A 19,539-nucleotide genomic window follows, 5' to 3' on the forward strand; every position below is an offset into this window, starting at 1 on the left:
ATCGTGGACTCATAATATTTGCAGAATCAGCTCTTAACATTATACCTCAGTATAGGTTTATATCTCAGCAGGCAGTTTTGGTTCTTGAACTGATTTGGAATTTCTAGGAATTGATTATTTTAAATAAAATCTGCGGCAAAGCCCAGCATGCTTGATAATCCTTGGTGAGGTAAGAGCTCCAGGGATCGCTCATGAAACAGAAAGCACCCTTAAGTGTCACCGGCTTCACTCCATTCTTATTTTATTACTCGTTATCCATAGACACCGAGCTTTTATTTCGTGAAACATAAAATATCGAATTACTTTTTTGTTGTCGTCACGCGTTACACCCCAGATTAACATCTTTATTTCCCTAAACGGGAAAGTGTGTGGCAAAATTATTTAAAAGCCTGATTTGTTCAACACAGTTCGCTGCAAGATTTAGGTTCAACGAGTGGATGCATCTGGCACATTTTTTTTTAAATACGTTTCTAAAGCCCACTGTATCGGTGACAAGCCTCCATGTGATTAACAGCGATTGAGGAAGAGATCTACAGTGAGCCACTTGCTGGTCTAATTGGGTTTCACCTCTGCCTTCACCCGATGTTAAATAAGGAAAAAAACCTAAGTTATTGCTCCTGCTACTGGCCCTTCTTTACATAAAGAGTAAGTGAGAAAGTTTCGTCGAAACATTTTAATATTCAAAAATCCATTTTTTTCTAAAGCAGAAATGCATGTTGTAGTTTAATTCTGAAGTTCGGTATAATAATATATGCGATATATGAAAATTGCTACCTGCATTGCATTTAACCATGTTTTAGTTCACGTAATAACATTCACACCTATGAAAAGACATCACACAAACGGGCATCGCAGCATCTAAAGCAATCGTGATTCCCTCGGACAATAAACTTATAATTCCGTTTCTATGGTTACAGCTGTCAAAGCCACGATGCTGCCTATTGTGACTTTTCATATCACTGGGAAAGCCATTTGGAGACAAATTCTAATTTCCAGTGAAGGCCTGGAGACTCATTTATACAGCAGGACATTTACTGACATTACTACTCTGAGCGCAATACCTCACTCAAACATACCATCCCCACTCCAGTCCCAGGTGTGACCCTGCGGTCTTGAATAGTAACAATAAACGCCTCAGTCCCATAACTGAATATACGTAACGTCTATATCGAAAAAAAGCCGTTTTGAATTATTTTAAAGGTGAATTATAAAAGGAAATAATGAAACGGGAATTTAAATGAAGAGCTTTTATTATCAATCTGAATAGGTTTATATAGAGTGAGCATCTCGCTGGGGTCCTTCACTGGGCCTGCCGGGAGGCAGGAGTGCCGTCGGGGTTTCGGGCGCAGTTGCAGCTGGCGCAGTGGTGGTGCGGAGGCGTGGGGGCCCGCGGCGTGCAGGACCGTGCGGACATGGAGAAGGCAGAGGCAGCCGCCATCATGGGCATCGAGAACCACGGGTTGCAAAGGGGCAGCCAGCTGGCCAGGTATGCCTGCGCTATCGCGATATCCGGGTAGGCCGGTGGGAACGAAGGGAAGGGCGTCAGCTGGCCGAAGCCGGAGGCTGGGACTGGGGGCATCCAGTGATAAATGGAGGCGGTCGTGGCTGGTGCGCTGCTGGGCTCTAGGGGCAAACTGTCAGTGCGGACAGGCTGGCCGACCGGCAGGGACGAGGACTGGGGCAGATGAAGGGCTCTGGTACCAACAGCTTTGGCTAATTGCGCATCTGCACTGACCGCCGCTTTGGGGGCGCTGTTGGATCCCTGACTTGCGGAAAGTGCAGGGGGTGGACAGGGCACCCCGACAGTGACCCCTTTGTTTTCCGGTGGCTTTTCGGCGCTTGTGGTCGTCCCCTCTTTCTGGCCTGCCGACGTTGCCCCTGTCGATTGCCCTGCTGCGTTGGCGTCCGCGTCCTCGCCGAAACTAGCCGACAGCGCATTTTTAATTCCGATTCGCCGCTTCATTCTTGCGAGGAGGTCTGGGAACCCTCTTCGGAAATTAGGGTTGTAGTAAAACTGAAACTGAAATAAAAAACAATCCGAATTAAGAAGTGTGCAGGCAAGTGAATACAAGAAATAAAAGACTATAATGGGCAATTAACTTGTTAAGGTTCGCAAGTCTCTACACCAAAAGTTGAACTTCGCAATACTTTTACGCGATTACGTTTGATCATCAAATAGCTGGAGAGCATAACACAGCCTCCAGCTACTTTACCTTCGACAGCATCACTGCCTCCTTCTCCTGAGCCAGGAAATCTGCCAGGGAAGCCGACCTGTGAGGGTCGAGACGAACTTTGGTGAAGCCGTAGAGGTTAAGCTGACGGATAAAACTTTTAACGCAGTCGGTTTCGAAGATCCGTTGGCAGCCTTTCCTTTCCAAAACCTCCGTTTTAAACAGCTCCTCGTCGAGGACCACGTAGTTTCCATCCTGGTCCCACTTGATGGATTTAAATCTGTCGCTGTCGACGATCTGCCACAATTTGCGGGGGAAAGGGAGGGCGGCCAGCTGCCCTCGCTCCTCGCACGGCTCCAGCCGCGGCTTCTTCAGCACGGATTCGTGGGTCAGCAGCTGCAGAGCGTTCTCTTCCAGCACCGACCGCATCAGCTCCAGGTCGCCAGCCCCCGACTGGTCGCAGATGGGCGCCACGCATTGGAAGACCGGTGGCTTAATAGCTTTTCCGTTATTTGAATCTTTCTCGGTCCTAACCGAAGAAGTGCTGGGTGTCAATTTAGATAAGCCCGAATCGACCTCCATTGTGTTATCTTCAAGTTTTATGCTTGCTGCCATGTTACATATAACATCTCCAGAAACAGATGGGGTTCCCGGCCTTAGCCAGACTGAAATGAAGTTAAAAGTTATCCAGATAATATGTTTATTTTTTACCAGACATCACAAAGAAATGATCCAGGCGTAAGGCTAGGTCATAATGCTGACATCACAATAGTAAAAGCGTCATCAGTTGACAAATGCAAACGCATAGTAGTAAAATATGGTATTGTAAGAACATAAATACAAAAAAACAAAATTAAGAAAAAAGCTCACCACACATGCTTAGAAAAGTGAAATTTTATGAAAGCTTTCATAAAAAAGGTTTAATGTGTCACGGTAAATCTGTCAACATGCTGAAAATTGCACATGCAAAGATGAGGAGACATTAGAATACTACTTTATACGGAGACAATATATGTGACCCAAGCACAAGCCCAGATTGGAGCAGGCACAAACACTGGATAAGGCAGTTTAAGCTGGTGTGCCATGCAGGGCCTGACATACACAGTCAGAGAGAAGACTGACAGACACACTCCCAGTGTTTCCACTGGGAGGAAACTGGAAAATGTCCACCATTCTTTGCATGCCCAGTTTGAAAAATAAAACAGGGAAATAGCTATGACTTCCATTACACAGCCTTGCAATTAACCTATTGTTTAATGAACTCCATAAGAGTTTCCTATATAACCAACACCAGACACTAGAGGACTACCGGCCTATTACCTTTTTAATCAGATGCATTAAAATTAAAGACTGAAACATGGTGTTTTTTTTATTTATTCAGTAACATCTGTAGAAGAAACATAAAGCCCGAAAATCTTGAAATTGATGTACTTTACAAGAATTATCATGTTGACTGGCACATTTGTTCCTAAAAAAAACAAAGCACAAACACTCAAAAGATTCCTTTCTGGTTGTCCTGGAAAAAAAAAATATGAACACCTATTTTGTGTATGGTTTTTGTGTGCATGATATGTCGGTAACTGTACCACAGATCTGCAGTGTTCTGTAGTGAATTAAGCCTAGATCCTGCTGCAAAACAAAAAATCCTGAGGTGAAAATTTGGAGTTTATTTTAAACTTGCACTGGCACAAAGAAAAATCAGAGAGACTATGCTGCCAACATCTCACTGACTTTTAAAAAATGGCATAAGTTTGTCCTGACCCTGGCTTCCCCAGGCAAGAACTACATTGAGCCACCACCCAGTTAAACACAAACTCCTGAAAGCAGACTCCGGTGCGTCCTGAAAATATTTTTAAAATGATGTGAGGAAGCAGAGGGTCTAGGGCCCAGGAGTGGGAGGGGCAGGGAGTAGACGGATTGGGATTTCTACTGTCCACAGATCCTTGTGTCCCCGCGAGAACAGCGGCTCCTTCAGCCAGCGAGGGCTGGACAGCACTGTCAGATATTTCCCCTGCAGGCCGGGCAGCACAGCTCTCCTCTGGAGGTCCTGCAGGTTGTCAGTGGCCAGGCTCTCCGGACACTGCCAGGTCTCGCCTACATCCACCAGGCCTTGACAAGAGACAAGAAGTGGACGTTACACACAGACACCACTCATTGGGAAAGGCAAGATTCACTGCAATTTACTGATTTCAGCCTGGTTTTCTTTGGCTTTGATAGGAAAACATTGATGATATATCGTTTTCGGGAGGAAAATCATACCTGCTATAACTCCTCGTCCAAATCTTTCACCAGCGTCAAGAAGTTCCTCCACTTGAGCCGGATTTATGCTCAGAGCGTCCGTTAGTAATTCTCTCCACTCGGACCCTTCCCAATCCCTCTGGGCAATGTGAATACCCAGTGTGCAGTTTTTCAGTTCAGACAGCAGGGGTCTCCATCGTGTCTCAATCGTTTTAATTCCGTTCAGTATGAAGCCTGCGTAGGGCTGTCTAAAAGACAGGCAGTTGACTTGCATCGTCATCTTCAACCGGCTAATTTAAAGCTCTTATGTCGTCATCAAAAACGTACTTTTCCATTTTAGTTCACGCCAGTAATACGATTTGGATTTTTTTAAATTATTTACACATATCTCTCATTAAAAAAAAAAGTTTTAGAGTAAATATTCTTGAACGATAAAGCCTCACAAAAAGAAAAGTTTTAATCCAGCCGCAGATTGTTCCTTTATTATGTCGACAATCGCTTGTTCCAAAAGTTTTGTGGCAAACGGACTTTTAAGTTTTACTTCACAAACCATACGCCCGCAACTCGGAAAGAAAAAGGATAATGCAGCAAAACCAGCACCGTAGAAATCATGAAATTGTGTAAGGTTATCGCTGGCTTAACGCAGAGGATTCAAGATGGTATTCAAGCATAGGTTAAGTATAAACTTGTGCCTGTATCGCCCTCGTGTGGGTGAAAGACAGGTTGATATATTTGTGAATTTTACGATACGTGATGTATTAGAATACCGCTGTTGGATGGCATTTGAAGACGATACTATTATTAGAAGTGAAAGAAATGACGTTTGACATCTTACACTTAAATGCGTATAAAATATTTTATCTTATAAAGAATCGCAGGGGAGTTAATTTGCTCCCAAAGGTAATTGCTTTTATAATACACTCAGCCTATCTTGGCAAGCAATGGGCACAAGGCAGGATACACCCTGGCTGGGATGCCTTTCCCTCACAGGACAAACACACAAATAGAGAATGGCTCAGCCAAGGGTCAATTTTCCCAGATGTCGGATAAGGAAATGAACCTGGAGGAAGTCCACGTAAGCACAGAGAGAACATACAGTACAAACTCCACACAGACAGTGTAGTACCACAGGTCCAGAATTGAACCCAGGGCCCCAATCCTGTGAGGCAGCAATGCTAGACACTGCTCCACCTTGTGACCCGTAATGCACTTTTCATTCTAAAGAAACTTCACATGTAATAGGAGACATCACATCACCCATCACTGCAGTGCAGCCCTGACCTGGGTGAAGGAAACAAAAATGTGAAGCTCGAGATCACGGGAAGGTGCTTTACAATGTTGACAACATATAAAGACATGAAAGTAAGGCAAGAGCTCTTTAACCCATCACCACGTCTGAAGCATCTTCATCTGTGGAAGATTCAGCAACATGGGCTTTCCAACTATGTATTTACATCAAACTCTGCTCCCATTTGACTGCTGGGCATATGGTATTGTATGGGGTGCTGCACTCAGACTACACTTTGGGTCTATGACCCTGGCCTTATGGACCTGTACTCCTGCTGCTTTTTATAGCCTAGAAAGTACGGCAATGCCTCTTAATCAGGCAACCGATTGATCCAATGCCATCTTTCAGAGCTCAGCTGAAAAGAAAACCAGGAAATGTTGGAACTCTGCACGATAGCATTGCAGATGCAGATGAATTAATAATAATAATAATAATAAACTTTATTTTATATAGCGCCTTTAAAGGTGGCTTCTCAAAGCGCTTTACAGAATGACAACAATAAATACAATTACACTAGATAAAACACAATTACAATATATAGAGGAGACCGTGGAAGGTGGTACTAAGAAAAGCAGGGGCGTGAAGAATGGAACCAGTTAAGTAAAGGCTTTTCTAAAGAAGAGGGTTTTGAGTCTGGATTTGAAGGAGTTTAGAGAAGGTGACTCTCTGATATCCTTGGGGAGAGAGTTCCAGAGCTTGGGGACATAAGAGGAGAAGGCCCTGTCACCCTTCGTATGCAGACTAGGTTACAGAATTTATGCAGATTAGGTTAGGAATATGGTATTTTTATTAGTTACAACTTCAAAAAAATGTACAGATTAAGGATGTAATATTTACAATACATACTTTAAAGATTGCCATTAGAACACAGATTTACACTTACAGAGTATACATTAAAGAACCACCAGATCAGTAAAACACAAAAATTGGTCCAACCCAATAAAAGAAACAGTACACACTTTGCACCTCCTCTCAGGCCAGCTGAGAGTCTTCACCATAATATCACATAATATAATAGTCCTCGCCATAATATACATCATTCACAACTGATCCACCATTCTGGGTAACAAAAAATAATCCTATTGTGCTGCTGAACAATCCTTCTGTTGAGAAACATTCTGTCAAGTAGGAAAAGGACTTAACAGCAATCCTACTGGACGGAACAATACAGGTTTTATAAAACTTGGGAACTTTAGACATCAAAAAGCATTGCGGTTAGTTACATTTGTCCCACGGAAGGATTAAAGACATTTTACCAATCTGTGGAAGCAAGGAGTGATTTTGAACAGAAATAAGCTTCAGTGTAACAGAGTTCGACAACCTTCATAAAATTCTGTACTCGTTAAAAAAATACCTGTGTGATACAAGAAACCTCAAAACTTTAAAAAGGACGGCACTAGAAGGAGGCTGCCAGTTTGTGCTTGTATAAGGTTTAGAAGGAGTGGATAGCTGTGACAACTGTACAGCTGGAGAGAGGCTTCAGTGTATCAACAAAGATACAGAATATGGGGACTTGTGAGTAGCTAAGCCATTAAAGAAGCTTCAAGCGCTGGCAGCAGATTCGATCCCAGAAGTCATGTCATTAGATGCCAGGCCAGGGTTCCTTGTGCCCTCCAGAGTGTCTGTAGGTCACTGAAACACCAGAGCTGGACGAATACCTCCTCCTTGATATTAACCCACCTGTGTATTGCAGAGGAGCCCATTACAAGCTAACAGATAAACTACTAGGTGGGTGAGAGGGAGGCTGTCTTCACCTCATCATAACCCTAGTGTGGCAACAGGGGCCGCTGGAAATTAAGACACAATTAGCCAGCCCAAATTGCACGAAGGTATTTGTCTCTTTTTCTCAAAGAATGTTTTGAGGGCTTCACAACCAGTAAAGGTGGACCACAGACAGCACCACCGGAGACAGCTGACAAGTCCAGACTGCAGATGAAAATAAACGTCATTTCCAAATTTGGATGAGACTTACATGATGCCACTATTTAAAATAAAAGGACTGGCTCATATTCAGTAGGGATGTAAAGTTTGGTAAATAATACATTATTTCAGGGAACTTACAATAGAGTTAGTCTGACCTGTAAACCGTAAGGCAGCTGCTTATAGTTCACAGACCTCTTTCTCAAAGATGGACAAATTAATTCTAGATGGTTAAACAAAAAAGCTCTCAGAAAAATAAACATTTGTTTCTGTTTTCGTTATAGATTTTCTCATATGAATGGAATTGCTGCTCATTATACTACACATCTATCGTGTTTCACTGCATCATTACTACCAAGCTAAACTTAAAGAATGGACTGCCATTCTATCTCACTTCCTTTTATTTAAAGAGCAATTTTCATGCTAAGGGATTCTAATGTGCTTTAACAAGACAGGATCCATTTTATTCATCACTGAAGTTCAGCTCCACCTGAACAGCCATTTTGCACCAGAAGCCGGATTACACAGTAGACTAGGTGGAGAAGTGAGAAACTGCTTCATCAGTTGAATTTTGCAGGAGCTTTAGGAAGGTCAGATTGTATAAACAGAGAATTTATGTACCAGCAGCCTCATGGAACACTAGCTTAGGTTAAAGGAAGAAATTGCCTCACCAGTTTTATTTAAGCCTGTATTTAACCAGATAGGTCTAAAGAGAACAAATTCTCTCTGCAGTAATTTACATGGCACACGTTACTCAACATTCCAAGAACAGCACTACACCAGAGACTTAAAAACCACTAGTAGCTGAGCTGCTACTAGCTGAATTAAAGGGGAACTCCTGGGTGTCCAGATTGTGTGATTCCATGGTGGAATTTTGCCATTGCACGAGGGTCAACACATCTAGTCTTACAAACAGTACCATAGCTTTTTGACAGACCACAGTTTAACCTCTCTTCCAAGGGACAGCACCTTCTATAGTACAATGTACCCAACTTAGCACTGGTTTGGAAATTCTGGTGCATAAGGAAGAGTGTGGCCTACCGGTCCACCAACACCACTTGGAGCTGCAACCTGGGTTTCCTGAGAGGTCTCCCATCCCTGACCAGGCATAGTCCTGCTTAGCTTCTGGAATCTGACCAGATAAGGTGGCAATGAATCTGTCCACAGAGTCTCTAGTGAAGCTTTAAGGAACACTTAACAAAAGTTTGGTTTCCTTGAAAAGTGCTACTGTGTATGTGGAAATGGAGATAGTTTTGCTCAACCATGTAACCAAAAACTAGCAAATATTTTTCCAACTTCACATTTCTAAGTTTTCATATTAAACTAATTCAACAATTTATAAGTTCCAAATACAATTATTTTTGTAAATGTTTAGTTTTGGACCTTTTAAACCTTGATATAAAGCAAATGTTAAATAAGCTGTTTATTTACATTTCTGAAAATTGCCCTATTTGTTCTCATGTAGGTCCTCCAGTTTAACAACCTTATTAGTGACGTCTGCACAGGTTGGACTCTTTTACAGCGAGGATTATAGTTACACTATTTTCTGAGGCTACTGACTGATAAAGATTTAACAAGACAAACACAAAAATGTGAAGTAATGTTAACAGAAGGGAGTTAACAAAACCAAACCCAGCTGATTCTCACTTTTTTGAAGCTTAAAACTTCAACACTGTAAAAAAAAGTTGGAAGCTCTAAATCAAGGTCTCCTATTAAAGTTGAAAAGAGTGAATCACTGAATCATGAAACATTAGCTCTTCAATATTTTCACAAAGCAAAAAGGGGAAACAATGAAAACATCTTATCGCACAGAAATGTATACAGATGTCTGTGCAGGCAGATGCCAAACTATGAACATGTGAACTTTACATATGAAAGTTTACTTGTAGAAACTATTTTGGGTGTATAGAACTTGAGGAATAGGTTTTAATTCAAATGCTACACTAACATTTGAGAATTTCCATGTACAACCTATAAAAAATTAGAACAACCTAAAGTGGGCAGTGGGCAGAGGTAATTAAAGAAGCTCTACCACAGTCTCCTCTGATGAGACCTGGAATAACATGACTTCTCCTTTGTTCTTTCATGAGCTCTCCGAAAATTCATCTAGGCTCCATTTGGGATGGAGTCTATCATTTGGGATTTGAAGTTGTCACACACTCTCACAACTGATAACAGACAAGAAGTAAAAATGTTCTTACATAAATATTGGCTAACCAGTGACTTAACACACAGACATGCCACTTTCTTGCTATCCCACTGGCAATTGAGGACTTTCCATCACTTACTGTAGCTGTTAATATAAAAGAGGATTAAAATACCCAAGCTTTACGTCTTCATTTTACGAACACCGAGACCATCAGACTTGTAGGGCTCCAGCAGCTCACAGCTAAGTAAATTTTGAGATGAATAATCCCACAGCCAGGCAGGCTCCATTTGATCATCCCATCACGAGATTCCAAACCCGTGTGCTCATTAGTCCGGCATGTCGATGCAAAGTTTGGGAGGTGGCACAAAATATTTGCCCGGGCTCTGGGTGATAACCACACCAGTCTTTTTGCGGAACATGGGTGCAATTTTGGGAGGTTCTGGTGTTGGAGTCTCCTCTGATTCTTCCGTGTCCTCATGATGGAGGTCGTAGGAGATATTTCCATATTCCCTAAGGAAGGGAAAGATCTCCAGGAGGAACTGGCAAAAATCCTTACGGATCCCAAACCACCCTACGAACAAAATGTCACGGTTAATGAAAATGTTCATCAATAAAAAGCTTACTCACTGAGCAACCAAAAGAACGTTTTTCAGCACATAAAACATACTCATTTATTAAATGTGTTAGCATACATATCACATTTAGACTAATCCAAAAATAAATAATGTACAGTGCATTTATTTTTCACTTCTCAATCAATATGAAACTCTCCAATACCAGGTCACATAAATCAGTCTTTCAAGAATTATTCTAATAGATTTTTAATAAAAAACATTGCTTTTCCTAAATTTAATAAAAATGGATGCTAGCAATGACTGTTGAGCTTACATAAGCAGCAAGTTAAAGACCTGGAAAAAAATCATTAGTAATAAAGAATATCAGTAATGCACTGAGTAATCTAGTTTCTTCCTAGGAATTGTTTCGCCCTACCAAATGCAATTAAAGATAGAAGTATTAAGCGAAGGCAATACATTCATTACTATAAATAACATCAGCCCTTTAATTTCCCTTGGGTACTTACAGTGATTTCCCCCTTTCTGGCCAAATGTTGTAGCCATCAAAGTAATGAGAGACAGCCACAATGGAACAAACACTGGAACATAACTGAAACTGTTGTGGCCATCCAATCTATGAACCAAAAGAATCTGGAAAAAAAAAATTGTTCTGAATACATGCACACTTTGAGAATCAAAACATGTCAACCCTCAAAGTCACACTTTAGGCATACCAGATAGGTTTATTGAAATTTTGACTAAATGAGTTCACCTCTGCTTGGCAAGTTTCTCAGATTATTATATAGAGCTTTCTCTAAATAAATTCTTTATTTAATCAAGAGAGATTGGGGGAATTTCTCTGTTATTTATTAGAGTATTCTGGGAATCCTAGAAATTTCACTATTGCAGGTGTACACGAAAGATTTGTCAAGGTGTGTACAACGTCATTAAGAGAACCATTCAGTGTGTTTTTTTTTTCTACAAACCCCTTTAAATCTGTAGGCACATTAGTATTTCACTGGATTTTTTTACAGCAGTGACAGGATCACGAGTCAATTAAACTATAAGACTGTAGATCCTGAATTTCAAATACGCCGCCTTTATATTGGATGTCCAATATATAAGGGGGGTAGTCTTCATCAGAAGCCGCCATGTTTTCATTATTTAACACAGCAAAGCTCTTACAGCAGCTCTTGTTTTCTATAGACATGAATTTAAGGCTGTCACAATTTTATTTTAATTCACTTGTATGTGTAACAGGATTCCAACGGCCTACCTCAAACGTTAGTAATGGCACAACAATAGTCATCCAACTGATCGCCATGGTAATGTGAGTTCTTCTCTGTTCTGCTATGACATCCATGGAGCGCAGGAACAATACAGACCAAACAATATAGTACAGAACCACAAGACAAAGGAATGACATCAGAATCCAGAGAGGGACACAGACAACCTAGGAACAGACATACAATACAGTTACTTAAGAGTCGTTCTTTGATGCTTTGATGTTGAAAGGACCCTAAAAACACACACAGCCCTTATTTTCATCAGCTGGCTCAGACTTCAGATAAATCTTACTGCAATCACAGTATGACAAGCCAGTATGAGACCTGGTCCTGTCTTTCCACATAAAAAAAAGAATATTAGACCGGTGCATTTTTATTCAGAAAACTGTAAAATGAAAACTAGCTTTTATTTCTCTATTCAGTTTTAGTCCTTAATAAAAAAAAACTAAGATATATTATCACAGTCCTTAGTATTTCTTGGATCCTTTCATGCAGTTTTACCCTAAAGCAAGAATGATATAACATGCAGTTAACAGAGAAACACAACTGTATAGGTTTTATTTTCAGATGTATAGCCTTCAAGAAACAAACGTAATATCAGATTTATACTTCAAAATTTAAAAATATCCCCTTGGTTATGAACAAACCCAATGGCACATAAGTCTGTTTCAGAGACAATACATGAAGTAAGCTCGTGCAGGAGGTTTGATCATTTTAAAACTGTAAACCAAAGAAATATTTACCTGTGGTCAAACAGTGTACCATGCAGTAGACAGTTTAACCTTGAGAAATAAGGGCCAGACTACACAGAAATATTTAATATGTTTTATCCCTTTCCTTCAAATGTAGTGACATTCTATTTAACAGTTAATTGAACTTAATTACCTTTCACTATAGCTGATGTGTAAAACTGACTGCATTCCTTCCTAGAAATACTGTCAGGCAGGAGGCTAATGGCTTAATGGACTGATGGACTCCATCCCTGAAAAGCTGAACATAGGCAGCCCTTCTGTGAAGTGTAATAATGCTTATTCTATATTGTAGAATGGAGACAACACTTTTTGTAGTTGCAATAAAAAAGAATCCAAGTGAAAAGCAAGTCAAATTGCCAAGAGGGAGGAAACTGACTAACTAAATTAATCTTTACACCCAGCAGAGTCAGTAATGGAACTAAAAACAATACTAAACAATACAGCTTAAGTCCCCCAATAAACCTGATTAATAGACAATGTATATCTGTATTATCAATTAATTTCCAGTTCAGGATCTGACAGCATAGTTGGAAGCTAGGAACAAATATAATGGAAATCACTATTCAGTGTTCTTTTAAAATATACCAAGAGGAACACTCATCTCAGCTATAAAAATGTATTTCGTAGCAGGTGAAAGGCACAGCTGCAGGATATCTCTTACCAGCCAAGGCCAATTGATGATCTTGTCCAGCCTCAGTGCGATAAATATAAACTGAAGAATATTAACTGAGCACAGGATTTCCAGCTGAAGGCAGAAACAGAGAGAGAGAAACATTAAAACATAATATTAAATAACGCCTATTAATGTAATATGTTTGTGAGTCAACATCTTAGAACTGCAACAACACTCCAGGCGTCATGTATGGTTTTTTTCTGCCACAGAGCAAGTGATTACTATTGACATTTCGAGGGCATGGCTGTTTTCATTCATTTTCCTTATGCGTCCAAAACTCTCGTTACTTATTTTAGGAAAAGTAATCTGGATTCTCCTCCACACATCCAGATATGCAATCAAGACAATACTGACTGGCCATGGTCATTTTTATAACGGCACATTAAGACACCTGTCCTTCTAGGTCTGTCTGAATCAAGGATCAGATTAAACCAAGCAGTATAGATCTTTTTACAAACACAAAGGAACAGCCCAGACGCTAGTGACCACTACTGACCTCCAGCGAGCGGTCATGCCGGAAGCCCCAGACACAGGCCGCTACCGACACTGGCGACACGAAGAACAGTGGCATGAAGACCAACAGCCAGAAGTGAGTCCCTCTCTCAATGCGGTCGCACACCAGCACCTCGAACATCAGCAGCAGCAGGTGAATGCCCACTGCGATCAGCATGGCCTTGAACTCCACGCAGGTCTCCCCTTCAGCCCTGCCCGCCGGGAGAGAGAAAGGAAAGCGTCACAGGTGACATTCAGGTGAAACGGAGAGGAAGCAAAACCCCAAAAGGAGGCAGAATGAGGCTAATGAACTCCAGTGGGTGGCAGATTATGCTGTTCTTGGTCATCAAGCTCATTCTTACCAACCATTCTTCAAGATCATAAAGCTGATTTTATGTAGCTAATCTTCATTTAAAATCAACCACTGTCAAGGTTTATTCCTGGACTCCTCTCTGGCTATGAAATCCTTTAAATATCCAAGAGACATTCACAGCTCAGCTGTGAGGATATGACGTGGTGCCATTTGTTTGTGAAATAGCTCCTTGAAAAGCATCAGCATTAAAACCCACTATAAAATCTGAGCAAAAGCTTTGCAAAAAGTCCAACTCCCAGACAAGTCTTGGTCATAGTAAAGTAAACGCAAACCCCGGATTCCAAATGAGATCTCTGGACTTCTGAGGTTTTGCAGACAAAATCATGTTACTCAACCTGCTGATGCTGATCATTGCGAGCATGCATGATGAACGCCCCTTGTGACTCATCATGGCCTCAGCTACCACAGCTGAAGTTATGTCTTGGCTACCAAAAGATTGGAGTGCAACAAAACAGATGATCAGAAGCACTGTCCACTGCAGAGAAATCCTGAGCTCAGCAACAACATGGATCCTAGGCCACATTCTCCACCTTCCTGTTAATACGTCTTCATCGTATGCTGAAGCTGTACCGTACAGCTTCTACATAAGTAAATACAAATTGCATTTGGCTTTGAATGTATACTTCTGTTCCCGAGTTCCTAAAACAGGATGTGGAAGGGTAGGACTGAGCAGTCAATACAAGTTCTGCATGAGTACCTTCAGGAATTTTCTACTGTCTTCAATTTTAATACAGAATTGATTCAGCAAACAAAGTGTCTACATTGTTTCCATAGTCAAGCCAAGTTGCCTACCAACTTGCCTGATGATTACTGTAATTTTCAGTACTTGAATTTCATACCTCTGAACAAACATGTACTTATTAGAGAAAAAAAAAGCAAACTCTTACTGCTATTAAGTAAAGCCTAGTTAAGTAGCAACTACACTGTTTGTCAGACTTCCTTGTTTATGGTATTGATCTGCCTTTGCCGTTTCTCAGAAACAGCTGACGTGCAAGGTCTGGTAATTTGCTGCATCCTACAACACAACCTGATATAACCATCTTCTCAAGCCATGACAGGCACATTGGCAACATGAGGTCCAGTGCAGCCAACAAGGTGCAGTCACCTGACCTGTGAGATCACGAGCGCAAGGCTTCACCAGGGCCCAACTTCACTCATTGCAGAGGCTGTAGCTGATACTTTAATCACCTCTAGCCAGGAGCTATAGATCATTCCTGTTGTTCTTTTTCAACATTCTGGAGGCTTGGTTTGATTAAAAAATACATAAATCTAGGAATCACCCACAGCTAGGCAGAGCCTTAGTAATGTTACACACCCTAATCTGTGCTAGAACTCCAGCAGTAACATTCTGATAACATGATGCCCCCCTTCTCCTTGCATTATTTATATATAGTGTTAGACAACTTGTGTTTATTCATTATTTAGGTGATGCTTTTATCCAAGGCACCTTACACCCTAAATCACTGAATAACAACCTTTTACAATCATTAGACAGAGAATTCAACATAAAACACTGTATGCAAAATTAGTGCATTTTCATTACATACAACTCCTTTAAGAACTGCAATGCTATATATTTGCATACTTTTCATTAACACGTCAAAAGGTACTTAAGATTAAGTGCTGCATGTAATTAAACTATTAGGAACAACATGAACACTGCCACCAAAATAATCCACTTCCCTGGCATTTCTGCACATAATAACACCACTGTTGTGTACAGATCAAATAATACTACTATAATAATATTTTCAAAAACTAGGAGGCCAACAGCACAGGCCTATATCTACATTAAACGGGTCTGGGCAACTCTGTTGAAAAAAACCACAAAAACACTTACCACATCTGAAAGAAACTGGACGCAGAACAGCAACATGCTTTCTCAAGACCCCAAAAGGGGCAAAAGCAGAAATGTCCCCTCACTTAATGTCAGTCTGGAAGGTTGATGGTACATTTGTTAACTAAGGCAGCTACAATTCCATTCAGAAAGGCAGAGCATGCAGCTGCTAGCTCACCTGTACTGTGGGTTTCGGGCCCACACTCCTGTGCCCACCGACGCACCAATGATGACCATGAGCTTCCAGAGCCATATGGGTGCAAAGACGGCCCAGTAGCTCCACTGGATGATTCCATCGAGCCGGAGGGAGAGCAACACGGAGAACAGCAGCAGGCAGGAGTAGATGAGGAATTTGCTGAAAAGCACAGGGATAGCTAATTCAGACTTTTGTGCCATGAACAAGTGGCGACAAACCATCACAGCGCCATTTAACAACCGGCATATTCTTAACGTCACTGTTTTTCTGCCACCATTCTGAATTAAATAAGACTACGTGCAAAATTCAAACTGCTTGTGAAACTGGTGAAATGAGGACCACACTAGAAATCACGAGTTTTCGATTCTGTCTGTGGCTTATGAGAAATTCATCTGTGGTAGCGATAATTCTCGCTAAAAATATTGTTGAAAAAAACATTTTCATTCTCTTGTTTTAGCTTGCTACCTAGTACGAAATAAGTGTTATGCGGCGCCAAACGTGTTAAGCGACACAAAATCTGGTTGCATCGGATAAGCAATTGCTTCTGCAAATTTAAAGACCCACTGTAATTTTTAGTAGGCGTTTGTGTTTCCGTGCGGACGGCTTCGAAACAGGAAGAGCACTTCCACAAGTAGCAACCACAATATCCAAAACAATACGATATTCTACCAATCTGTTCAGCAGCATTAACGATCGTCACCGAGGCCCATATACTCAAAAAAAAAAGAACGGTCGCAAACAGAAAAGCAGATAAATTGCTGGATTCACTACAAAATAGTTGGCCTATGTGCTCCATGTTTTGATCTCCACTATTCCCGACTTTGAAGCCGCATTCTTCGGGTTGCAACATCAACTTTAGTCCGGGGCTTTCGGGCATGACTCCTCCGCTGAAGTACTTTATAATCTTTCAATGAAAACAAACTCTCGCTAGATAGCACAATCAACCCGGAAAAACAAAACCACATCATGAATTTACATTTACATGCTTAAAAATACAGGTTAAAACAAGTGAAAGCTGTTTTAGTTTAACACGAGGCCTGTTACCCCATCAGTAACTATAACGCCATGTTTAGAGGTTTGCATGAACAAGAACAGCGTTCAATTCTCTTTACCTGGGATTAAAATCTTGGAAGAGTCCCCTCAGATTCATGGTGGAGACTTTCTTGCTCTAAATCATCGTTTTCTTGTGAGTCTCACCCAGAAGGCTTCCGCCCTGCTCTCTCAGTCCCCTCCCCGGCGCAGCAGAGAGAGAGAGGCGGGCAGGCAACAGCGACACCTGCGCGCCCTGCTGGAGAGGTGCGCTCCGCCCGTCTTCGAACACCCCAAAACACAGGTCGGCACTGTTTTCTGCAAAACGGGGGGACCCCATTTTGATCAACCGCTTCTGATAAAAGGGGGCAGTAGCTCCAGATTAAAGCAAATAAAGATGGCAACTGCAAAAAACTGCCGAATTAATTTATTAAAATGAGACCCGACCCGCCGGCTCAAGGTTCTGTCTACACATTTGTTAATAAAGCCACTGGAGTCAGCGTTAAAAACGACCCCCCTCCCAGACTATAATATTAACCGTAAAATAGTTGGGTAAAGTTCCCGTTACCCATCTTTTACAACTAGAATCCATTCAAGGGGCCCTTTATTCTATACTGAGCACCTAAACAAAATTATTAGTCTATGTACAGTTATAAGAAACAAAAGTGTAAATATATGTATATTTCTAATATGACCATGGTACACTCAGATGACTTTAAATGTTTCAGAAGGACCAGCCTGTTCCTAGTGGGCATTTACTGTAGATCATGAGGCGGTTTAATCTGTTGAAGGTTAATTAGAAAGATGTCAAGATGTCAGAGGTGTCCCTACCATCTGATATCCGAGATCAAATAAAAAACAAACAAACCTTGAAGCACTATCTGGCCCTAAACAGACTGTGACCACAGCCTGGTGTGAGTCTCATACCTGTCTGGTCTGACACACAGAAACCACTTTGCTGAGGAAGGTCAGACACTTAGGTGTAATATACTTCCTACCCGGAATGTGGCTGTCTGTCACAGCCTGAGTGTGCAGGGGCTGAGAGACCGAGAAACCGAGACACCGAGATGAACTGAATTGATATAATGGGTTGATGTTCAGTTCAGTTTTTCTGATTCACCGGTCTCGTTTGTTCCTGTTATTTTTCTCTTTGCGTATTACTTTTAAGATCAATCTATATATATATAATTTTAGTATTTGTATTACGGTTTTGTTATTGCTTTGGCAGCATCTTGACTACTTGACATGACAATAAAACTCCTTTCAATTTGACTTCGGGTACTGTGAGCCGCCGTAAGGTGGAGCTGTTTGATAAGAGAGTTTAACATTGTGGAAAGCACAGTCTATACCTGCACTTTCATACTGGACGCTCGCAGATACCCTTCATGCAAGAGCTACCTCTTCTACTTTGTAGTGGTTTTACTAGAGACACACTTGTAACAAGTGGCTTTTACAAGAACATGCAGCGTTATTTAACACTCCAGTCAAACCCAAAGGAACACAGAGCTCTCGAAGACCATGTCCTAGTTGAACTAATATCTCACACTGAAACGCATTTTGTGACTGTGAGGTTAATACCTTGAACCTTGTCGAAATCACCCTGGGGGGTTCAAGGGAACGTTTCCGCAGGTCTTTCCTCCCGGTGGTTGTCAGGGTGTATAACGCTGCCCTAGGCTAGAGCTGTTAGCCCTTCATTTGCTCGTCTATGGACAGCATGTTGCTCCATTATACTTTTGGGACAATCAATCTGTATAAACCTATGCACATTTTGCACATATTCTATTGTTTTTACAGCGACTATGATCATCATATTTTGCACACACCTATGTATTTATTTTGTATAATGTTTCGTCTATTCTTATCTTATTGCTTGTCTTGGGCTGGGCTGCTGTAACACATCAATTTCCCTTCGGGATCAATAAAGTCTTATCTATCTATGGATCGCATTCTGCTACAGGGAAGCAAAATATGACATGAAGTGTCAGTCAAAAATAAAAAATTAAACAGCGCCAAATACACCACCCCACTCCGGTATGATTATGAAACCTACAGTGACATGGTACTGTACTCATTTGATGGCAAGATACCAGCCTTTCCTTTACGTGTAATGTGTTCTCATAGGAAGTGTGTTACAGAACTTACCGATACAGAATCATGCTATCGTTAAGGGTTTGATTTGATGGTAGTAACGGATTCGTGCAAATCACATGAAAAAGGAATTACATGCTTTCATTTTAAGATCCTCTTCAAATATATTTTCAGTTCTGACACACTCCACAGGGGTCCACGCTATTCCCATATTGTTTACATAGGAATACACCTGATTACTATTCACGCTGTGCAACCTCACCAAGTTGCTTTGGGGATTACACCCGCACTCTCGACCATCTGAGAACAGAATAATTCTTTTCAGCTCCCACCCACCTTTCTCTGACTCGGCGGAAGAGCGCTTTCTTTTTCAACCCAGTCTGGAAGAGAGGAGGACCTGCTGCCCGGCGCCCCTGTCCGGGCGGAGAGGGGCGGCTGTGGCCCTGCGAGCCAGGGACGAGCGCGCAGTTGCATCCTGGGTAATCGCAGTGAC

The 19,539-nt window shown here is 41.4% G+C and overlaps 3 protein-coding genes across 5 annotated transcripts; all 3 read right to left on the minus strand.

Annotated features, from left to right (window-relative positions):
* Positions 1–1,232: 1,232 nt before the first annotated feature.
* On the minus strand, positions 1,233–3,408 carry LOC148653784 (heat shock transcription factor, Y-linked-like). Its single transcript, XM_088649164.1, has 2 exons — positions 2,214–3,408; positions 1,233–2,020 (listed from the first exon to the last, which is right to left on the minus strand). The coding sequence occupies exons 1-2, from the start codon at positions 2,784–2,786 to the stop codon at positions 1,301–1,303; spliced, it is 1,293 nt and encodes a 430-aa protein (XP_088505290.1). The 5' UTR covers positions 2,787–3,408; the 3' UTR covers positions 1,233–1,300.
* A 148-nt stretch (positions 3,409–3,556) lies between these two features.
* Positions 3,557–5,060, minus strand: LOC148653785 (protein EOLA1). Its single transcript, XM_088649166.1, has 2 exons — positions 4,431–5,060; positions 3,557–4,280 (listed from the first exon to the last, which is right to left on the minus strand). Exons 1-2 carry the CDS (start codon positions 4,687–4,689, stop codon positions 4,051–4,053), a joined length of 489 nt encoding a protein of 162 aa, XP_088505292.1. The 5' UTR covers positions 4,690–5,060; the 3' UTR covers positions 3,557–4,050.
* A 1,406-nt stretch (positions 5,061–6,466) lies between these two features.
* tmem185a (transmembrane protein 185A) lies at positions 6,467–19,514 on the minus strand. Of its 3 annotated transcripts, none has more exons than XM_088649171.1 (8): positions 19,383–19,514; positions 17,042–17,276; positions 15,912–16,088; positions 13,528–13,735; positions 13,020–13,103; positions 11,597–11,773; positions 10,848–10,971; positions 6,467–10,337 (listed from the first exon to the last, which is right to left on the minus strand). In XM_088649171.1, exons 2-8 carry the CDS (start codon positions 17,077–17,079, stop codon positions 10,093–10,095), a joined length of 1,053 nt encoding a protein of 350 aa, XP_088505297.1. In that variant the 5' UTR covers positions 17,080–17,276; positions 19,383–19,514; the 3' UTR covers positions 6,467–10,092. The 3 variants fall into 3 exon arrangements, with proteins under 3 accessions (XP_088505297.1, XP_088505298.1, XP_088505299.1); XM_088649172.1 differs by having other exon boundaries at positions 17,042–17,313; positions 19,383–19,511; XM_088649173.1 differs by lacking the exon at positions 17,042–17,276 and having other exon boundaries at positions 19,383–19,511.
* Positions 19,515–19,539: the final 25 nt, after the last annotated feature.

Source organism: Lepisosteus platostomus, chromosome 10 (genome assembly GCF_059453375.1).
Source record: "Lepisosteus platostomus isolate fLepPlt1 chromosome 10, fLepPlt1.hap1, whole genome shotgun sequence".
NCBI classification, from domain to species: Eukaryota; Metazoa; Chordata; class Actinopteri; order Semionotiformes; family Lepisosteidae; genus Lepisosteus; species Lepisosteus platostomus.

What these genes read in the sequence shown, in the direction of transcription:
- LOC148653784 (XM_088649164.1), bottom strand. Translation starts at nt 2,786, where the DNA reads ATGGCAGCAAGCATAAAACTTGAAGATAACACAATGGAGGTCGATTCG. An exon ending in AGGCAGTGATGCTGTCGAAG is followed by an intron (nt 2,021 to 2,213) that starts GTAAAGTAGCTG and finishes TTTTTATTTCAG; the next exon opens with TTTCAGTTTTACTACAACCC.
- LOC148653785 (XM_088649166.1), bottom strand. Translation starts at nt 4,689, where the DNA reads ATGACGATGCAAGTCAACTGCCTGTCTTTTAGACAGCCCTACGCAGGC. An exon ending in TGGACGAGGAGTTATAGCAG is followed by an intron (nt 4,281 to 4,430) that starts GTATGATTTTCC and finishes TCTCTTGTCAAG; the next exon opens with GCCTGGTGGATGTAGGCGAG.
- tmem185a (XM_088649171.1), bottom strand. Translation starts at nt 17,079, where the DNA reads ATGAATCTGAGGGGACTCTTCCAAGATTTTAATCCCAG. An exon ending in GCCCGAAACCCACAGTACAG is followed by an intron (nt 13,736 to 15,911) that starts GTGAGCTAGCAG and finishes CCCGGCGGGCAG; the next exon opens with GGCTGAAGGGGAGACCTGCG. An exon ending in TGCCATTACTAACGTTTGAG is followed by an intron (nt 10,972 to 11,596) that starts GTAGGCCGTTGG and finishes TTTTTTTTCCAG; the next exon opens with ATTCTTTTGGTTCATAGATT.